General features: G+C 47.1%; 1 protein-coding gene across 1 annotated transcript in view; it reads left to right on the top strand.

The window, feature by feature from the left end:
* The window catches only part of ppap2d (phosphatidic acid phosphatase type 2D), a 25,397-nt gene extending 18,196 nt beyond the window's left edge, over window positions 1–7,201 (top strand). Inside the window, exons 2-6 of the mRNA XM_061225194.1 lie at window positions 3,498–3,655; window positions 4,009–4,292; window positions 4,877–4,934; window positions 5,188–5,364; window positions 5,468–7,201. Of these exons, the coding sequence (XP_061081178.1) occupies window positions 3,498–3,655; window positions 4,009–4,292; window positions 4,877–4,934; window positions 5,188–5,364; window positions 5,468–5,569 (779 nt within the window). The 3' untranslated portion in view covers window positions 5,570–7,201. The remainder of the gene's footprint in view (window positions 1–3,497; window positions 3,656–4,008; window positions 4,293–4,876; window positions 4,935–5,187; window positions 5,365–5,467) is intronic.
* Window positions 7,202–8,093: the final 892 nt, after the last annotated feature.

The raw sequence follows: 8,093 nt of genomic DNA, 5'->3' as shown, positions 1-8,093 counted from the left end.
TCCCTTTCATTCTCTCTGCCCCCTCTCTTTCTCCCTCTCCCCTTTTCTCTTTCCTCTTTCACTCTTTCTCTCTCAGCCCCACTCTCTTTCTCTCCCCCCTTTCAGTCTCTTACTCTGCCCCCCCCTCTCTTTCTCCCTCTCTCTGCCCCCCTTTCACACTCTCTCTCTCTCATTTCCCCCCTCTCTCTCTGCCCCTCTTCTCCTTTTTGAGCTGTTCCTTTATGGCTAAATTGGCCCACGCTGCCAATGCACACACACAAATAACAAGCGCGCTTTCTCTTTCCCCCTCTGTCTATCGCCTCTACCCCTCTTTCCCTCACTCTTCCCCCCCCCTCCCTCCCTCTCTCCTCTCCCCTCTCTATTCGCTGTGTTCTGCTTTGTGCTTCTGTGGTAGTTCATAGTTGTTCTCTGACAGTGATCTCACTTTGGGCCAGGGTAATGGAAGTGTAAATTGAAAATGGAAAGCTCTTGCCAGCCCTCTCTCTTAGGCTATCAAATAGTTCTTTTTCGTCCTCTCCCTGTCCATCTCTCTCTCTCTCTCTCTCTCTCTCTCTCTCCTGGTTTTAAATTCAGTTCATTTCGCTTTGTTGGCAGCGGTTGACCGAAGCATTAGCACAATTAACACGCAAACAGAAAATCACAAGGCAGATTGCGCAATATGACAACTCGTAAATCGTAGCGTAAGCGTAAAGCAGTGTTTCTCCCACCACAGTTTGAACATGTTTTCTGGCACTTGGGCCCTTGTCTGAGCATATTTAGCCAGCGATCAGATAACAGAGGTAGCTTCGGGATGGCGTGTGAGCCGTTCTTGACTGGCGTTTGTGGAAAGCTGTAACATGCCCGCTTTGCGCTCTCACCATCTGTATGGGAAAGAGAGGAGTTTCCTCGCTGCTGCCAAAATCTTTTGGAACAAGCATGTTTAAAAGCCCTTCCTTCCTCTCCCCTCCGCCCCTCGCTAACTGTTATAGCTAGAGTAAATAACATATGGAGACTTGAAGCTGTAAAAGATTAAACAAAAGAGGACAATTAAATTTTTCTGAATAAATAATTATCAACATCAAACAAACAATTAATTGCTGGTGTTAATTCATTTTCACCTTTCCCCATGCTCTTGCGTGCTCTCTCTCGCTCCCTTTCTCTCTTTCTTCCTCCCTCTCTCCCTCCCTCCTCTGTAGTGTCAGTCCTGCAGATGTTCACAGCAGGCTGACTGAATCCCTGCTAGCAGCATGCAGCTGGTTTGGCATCTTGCTGTGAAACTGTCAGTAACAAGCAGCAGGCATGTGTGTGTGTGTATGCATGCATGTGTGTGTGCATGTGTGTGCGTATGTTCAAGTGTGTCTGTGGTTTCAGAGGTACTTCAGAGGTACAGCTTGGCGGCAGTTTTACCCTGTGGACTCATATATACTGTGTGTCATTTGTACACATACACACACACAAGGCCAAACGCTCTCTGGCACACACGAGCATTCATGCAAACAAACATGTCCACGTAGTGACCAGACAAAGCACGGAATCCAGAGTTCAAATCCTCCTGTCCGTGTCCTCAGATAACACGGTCAGGGATGTTGAAACACGGAGCGCAGAATCCAGAAACCGCGCTCACCCGTTTGCTTCACAGCTTCGAGCTGGACTATAAACCCATTCTGCTTTAGGCTTTTCTCTGTTGATGGTGATTGCGTGAAAAAAAAATTTTTTTTTAAAGAGGTGAGCCTTTCATAGGCCCATTCATACGGTGGCGATTGCCACACTATGAACTGGCTTAACCAGGAAGCACCCACCCACCCGTGTAATCAGACCATTCCGTAATTATTAACAGCTCCAGCCTTCCAGGAAAAGGACGGTGGAAAATGTTATCTGCGGATAGCTGGGGGAAAACCAGAATATTGCTCAATAAACCTGGGGCAATGTCGATAATGTCATAGAAGTCATTTACCGCTTTGACATGCATATACGTTTATGTAGGTGGGGAGAGTCCAGGTGTCACAGGTGGCTTCTGCTAGCCTGTGGAGCAGAGAGGGAGTGCAGGCAACTGCTCCCCGTGCTGTCAACATCCAGGTCAGAGGTCACGTCCTGTCTGGCACAGCCAGTCGGCTCCCTCCGGTGTGTGGAGGGGATTGGGGGGGGGTTTATGTCTCCCGTGGCCCACCTCTAGTGCTATCCGGGGACAGTCGCGAGGCTGCGGTTTGAAGATGTATGGCCCTATGTCAGCAAGTTCAGGGCCCGCCTGATGGCTGGTGTGTGTGTGACGCATGTGGAGAAGTGGAAAACAGGCTATTTCAGGCCCCGGGGTCTGATGTGCGATAAGGTGAGAGAGGCAGACATCAGGGCCTGACACACCACGCTCGGGCAGTCCTGTCGCCAGTCGCCACTATCTTACTGCTGTTTACGCCCTCCTCCGCTCCCTCCGCCCTGCTCTCTCTACCTCTCTGCACGTGTGTGTGTGTGTGTGTGTGTGTGAGTGAGAATTTCTATCGTGAACAGGTCACGTTCCCAGTTGATTCGAGGGGCATGTGATAACCAAGGAGTTAAATATGTCTGAGACACAAAAGGAGATAGACCGCTTATTTTGTCTGGAAGGAAGACCTTGCTCACCCACTTCCTTTAACTTCTGCACTCTTATCACGCACCTGCCCAGTATGAGCACTGAACTTTCCTGCTTTCATCATCAACTACAAAGCTGTGTACTGTACACATACACTCACAGGCCTTAGAAACTCCACTACTACAGCACTACACACTGATAATAGACATGCTTCTGTAGCCCTAACACACTACCACAGTACAGTAGTACATGTAGTCATTCTGCACCCTACCACTGTACTTAAAGGCTTACGTGTAATATTTCGCATCGGAAATATTATGGAACAAACATGCTCAGTCATTACTACGATACACTGAAAATCTTCTGCACAATACCTTGCTTGTCTACATGTATTTGTTATCGGGCCGTTTCTGGGTGTGTATTTCTGTGCTATATCTGAAGAGACCAGTATACGGAACTCATGGCTTCGTGGCTAACCATTAAACAAGTGGCTGGTCAGCGTTCAATGACATTGCAGTAGGTACTGTGGCTGCTGTTATTGTAGAAAACCAATCCTGCATTGTATGCCTTTAACATTTTAGTATTTCTTTCGAAATATAAACTACTTGTGCAACGCACTATTCTGAACGCTTTTCCCTCCAGTACAGTACTATGTGCAGTGCTAAGCATGGAGGCTGTGTTTGGCTGGACAGTAAAGTTTCACTCTAATTCTAATTTTTTGGAAATAAAAAAGTATTAAAAATGTTTCATTCTCTCTGACATTTTTGACCGGGGTAAGGGGTGAAGGTAAACGCATCCGTCATTTTTGGGGAAGAAGCGGAAGCCTGCTGCCTTTTGAAGGACTTCCCCTTCTCATCTGACCATTGCTGCCCGTTGACTGGCTCTGTGTGCACTTTTTCAATTGTTCATAATGAAATTAACAATTTAACCCCCTTCTCCCTCTCTCTCCCTCCAGCCTCCATCCCGTTCCTGGCGTGCGAGCTGAAGGCGGTGACCCCGTACAAGAGGGGTTTTTTCTGCGGGGACCCCAGCATTGCGTACCCTCGCCTTGAGCGGGAGGCCATATCAGACACGGTGTTGATCATGGGGGGGCTGCTGATCACCGGGCTGGCGGTAAGGGTTCCTGAGGTCATCATGTTACTGAGCAGTGCTGTCGGTGCTGACCCGGTCAGTCTGTGTGTTCGGGCGGGGGGGGGGGGGTCCTCCAGGCTCTGGGGTCCCCAGAATATTTGAACTTTTTAGGGTTTTTTCTGCTTTATCGGAGACAGCAGGGGGGAGACAGGAAGAATGGAGAGGGAAAGGCGTGTGACTAAGGTCACACGACCGGATTCAGTCCACCGACTTCGCAGTGTGGGCAATGCTCTGCAGGCTCCCCCCCCCCAGGAACATTTAGGGACAGGACTGAAAGTAGGGCAGGTGTTGAGTGACGCTGACCCTGGTCTTGTTGTGCTGCTTCCCGGCCGCAGATCGCCCTGGGAGAGTGTTACCGCGTGCGTTTCCTGCGCGTGCGGTCGCGCGCCTTCGTCAGGAACCTGTACGTGTCCAGTCTGTACAAGGAGCTGGGCAGCTTCCTGTTCGGCTGCTTCATCGGCCAGTCCCTCACCAACATGGCCAAGCTGAGCGTGGGCCGGCTCCGCCCCCACTTCCTGTTCGCCTGCAACGTCACCTACTCCTCCCTCAACTGCACCCCCGGCACCTACATCCCCGAGGTCACATGCCGGGCCAACCCGCACGATCTGGATGAAGCCAGGTCAGTGTGGGGTGCTTCCCATAGACTGTAACTGTAGTAATCCTACAGCAATGGTACAGTAGCAATGCAGCATTATTAGGAGTATGTATTATAAGAAGAGATGTAGCATTTGCAATAACCGTAGTAATAGCAGGACTAGCATTCTAGTAGGCTTTGGGACGACTGGCTTACTATATAATGCTAATTGTGGCAGTACTGCTAATATTAGCAGTTGTAGTTTGGTAGAAGTTTCATCAATAGCAGTAGGAGTAGTTTTTGTACAATTAGAAGTAGTAATTTTAGGATTATTTGTCCTTATAGTAGCATTAGCGGTAGCAATAGTTGCCGATACAGGATTGTCATGAGTGAAATGGCGAGTATAACTCTAAGGAGCACTTGACTTTACTGTCTGCATCACTCTTGTTAGTCAACCAAAGCTGGCCTAGAAGCTGGCCTCCGAGGCTGCAGTCATGTGGGCTGGCTGTACGGGGCTTAGCACGGCGGAGAAACCGTTTGCCCGAGGGCCCCATTTACAGGCGGGAATGTTTTTGTGGGTGTGAGCGAAAGCCATTGGTTAATGTCTTTTCGATTGCCGTTCCTTGCAGGAAGTCCTTCTTCTCGGGCCACGCCTCCTTCGCAATGTACACCATGCTGTACTTGGCGGTGAGTACACATTGAGCATGTCACAGCACACACGCACGCACATTCACCCACACACACGCTCACACACGCTCACACGCACACACACACACACACACACACACACACACACACACACACACACACACACACGCTCACACACACACACACACACACACACACACAATGTGGAGCGAGACATTCTATACAGTACAGTGTATTTTTCACTGGACTGTAGTTCTGGTTGCGTGACCCTCTCCCTCTCCCTCTCCCTCAGTTCTACCTGCAGGCGCGGTTGTCATGGCGAGGGGCGCGGCTCTTGCGTCCTCTCCTCCAGTTCCTGCTGGTGCTGGTGGCCATGTACACAGGGCTGAGCCGGATCTCCGACTACCAGCATCACCCCACAGACGTGCTGACGGGCTTCCTGCAGGGGGGGCTCACAGCCTACTGGGTGGTGAGTAGACCCCCCCCCCCCCCCCCCAATCCTTTGTCTGTCTGTCTGTCTGTCTTAGTGTCCATCTGACCGGTCTGTGTGTCTGTGTGTCTCTGTCCTACAGGCCTTCTACATCTCGTCCATGTTTAAGAACCCTCGTCCTGAGCTGTTTGCCACCAGCCCGTCCATGGAAAGTCCGCTGTCCAGCCAGCAGACTGTCTGCTAACAGTGCCAGAGAGGGAGGGAGAGAGAGAAAGAGCGAGGGAGGGAGGGAGTGAGTGAGAGAGAGAGAATAACCAAGCACAACACACTGACAGATTTCAGAAGAGAGGATGGAAGGAAGAGAGGCCCCTTTGGGGAGGAATGTGACGAGAAGGGGATGTAGAGCAGGAGAGAAAGGGAATGAAAGTGACTGAGATTGACTGAGAGACCATTCTGTTTTGACTGAGATGGTGAGAGTGAAATAAAAAAAGGAACTGGGGAATAGGTAAGAGTAAGAGGGAAGGGGGGGAAGAAAACGAGGGACTTGTTTCTCTTACACACACACACACACACACACACACACACACACACACACACACACACACACACGCATACAAAGCACAAACACACACTTTCATTAAACATGTGTAGAGTGACCCGTCCTGATTGGTGGTATACACAAGTACAAATAGATGTATATAAAAATATATTTTTACAAAGGGTCTTATAGCTCACGCTGCTAATATTGATTATTCAAATAGTTAACACATATACATTTAATAATGTATATTTAATGTGTAGTTTAACCTTGTAAATAACCGCAAGACTTGTGCTTAAAGAACAGTTTTGACAGGAATTTTTGTCAGGAACACATGACCCCTCCCTCTTGCTTGTCATCAGTGCTCTCTGACCTCTGAGGTCAGCGATATTGTCAGTCACCCTAACTGAGCCCTGAAGCCACCGTGACCTCTTAGAAAATGCTACGTGTAGACCTCATAGGTTGAGATAAGAGGAGGGCAGGCGGGGAGGCCTGAGAGTACAGGCCAGAGCAGCGTATTAGCAGCTTTCATGTTATTGAAAGTTGGACTCACCCCGGCCCAAAGCGCTCTGAGAGGAAATTGTGTATTTAAAAAAGGCTCCCCTGACCGCTTCTTTAACCGCAGAACAAGTTGCCTTTTATGTCCCGTACTCGTGTCACGGAAATGTTCCCTCCACAGCCACTGTGTCTGTATAACCACTTCAAGCATACATACCTCTGGTGCGATGCTGTGACTGAATATAACCCCTCACCCTTGACCTATGGCTGACCTTTCCATGCTAAACTCTGACTTGATCCGCACCTTGAGTTAAGGCCTCACACACAGACCCTGGCAGTGTCAGCTAGGCGATGTGCGTACGCTCATTTGCAGCACTTGAAATATGTAGAGGAATCTTCCGCATTTGTCATTTGTCTGTTTTTTTTCTTTTTTTTGTTTTTTCTCAAGTTAAAGATTTTTTTTTTTTTTTTGTCATGTCATTGTTCGTTTTTGTTTGTTGGTATGTGTTTTTTTTCTCCCCCAAATGATTATTCTCAAGATTAAAATGAATGTATATAAATCCTTTTTAAAGTGGCCAGAATTTCAGAAGTATTAATGCTCTTTGTTTGTTTTTGTGTTTCGTGTGCTAACCAGGTACGGACTGTTCCGTTGTTTCTGTTGTGTTTAATGACTAGTGACTGAGCCAGAAAGAAGATGTTATCAGAAAGCTATATTTATCCATTTTTATTGTGCTATAATCTATTTGTTTGTTTACTCTGTGAAAGCCAGAGGACTAAATAACCACTGTACTCAAAAAAGAATAAACAGCAAACAAATAAAATGAATGTTGAATCTTTTAACTGCCTTGTGTACGTCAGTGTGTGTTTGTCCTCTACCCCTTCACTGTAGAGCAGGCATCAGGCATCACCAAACTCGGTAAAGCCCCAAACCTTGAAGTACCTCTGTGTATGTTGTCCAGTAATTTTAACAAGCTGTTAATCTTTCTTAATTTGATGCTTTTCTTCTTTTAATTTATTATTTACCTTAAACCGCATTATGCCAGAAATAGGTTTGCAATGGCACAAAATACAATCACCATGTTCAGATTCTGCTTATTGCATCATCTTGCAAACAATTACATCAGAAGACGAAACGAATAAGACTGAGGTTAACTTACTTAGGCTCTTAATTAGGTAGTTGAACATGCATTTCATTTAATTTGTTTCCTTAAATGTATCAGTTTGTCTTGTTATCACCTGCTTTGCCTTTGATACGAATAATCTTTGATATGAACTTTGGTTTGTCATTAAAAATGATTGCTGTTAATCTGACAATTCTTGTACCGACAATTAGATGTGGCGATCTGATGTCTACACCGCAGGAACACTAAAATCTTGGTTGTGTTTCAAGGGCTTTGGTGTAAATATAAGATATACTAGTGAGCACTCAACAAAAAAAAGAATGAACTGATAACAGTAAGTGCATGACCCGTTTCTCTAGGCCTGTGGAGTGGACCTATAGCTGATGACCATGTCCCGAATGGAGCCCTTCCATATTACTGCCTATGCTTGTTAAATAGGCAAAATGTTCTGGAAATGTAGGGTGCCCGAAATGGCTGGATGTTGCACTTATTTTTGGGAGCATTACTTCTCAGTATGCAGAAGTAAACAAACACTTTATGAACACTTTATGAACGTGATATGATGCGCAGCTTCACTGTTGTATTGCGTGAGCGTTGCCGCGCAATATTTA

This window comes from Conger conger, chromosome 16 (assembly GCF_963514075.1).
Source record: "Conger conger chromosome 16, fConCon1.1, whole genome shotgun sequence".
Classification (NCBI taxonomy): Eukaryota; Metazoa; Chordata; class Actinopteri; order Anguilliformes; family Congridae; genus Conger; species Conger conger.
This window is presented reverse-complemented; position numbering and strand designations above follow the sequence as displayed.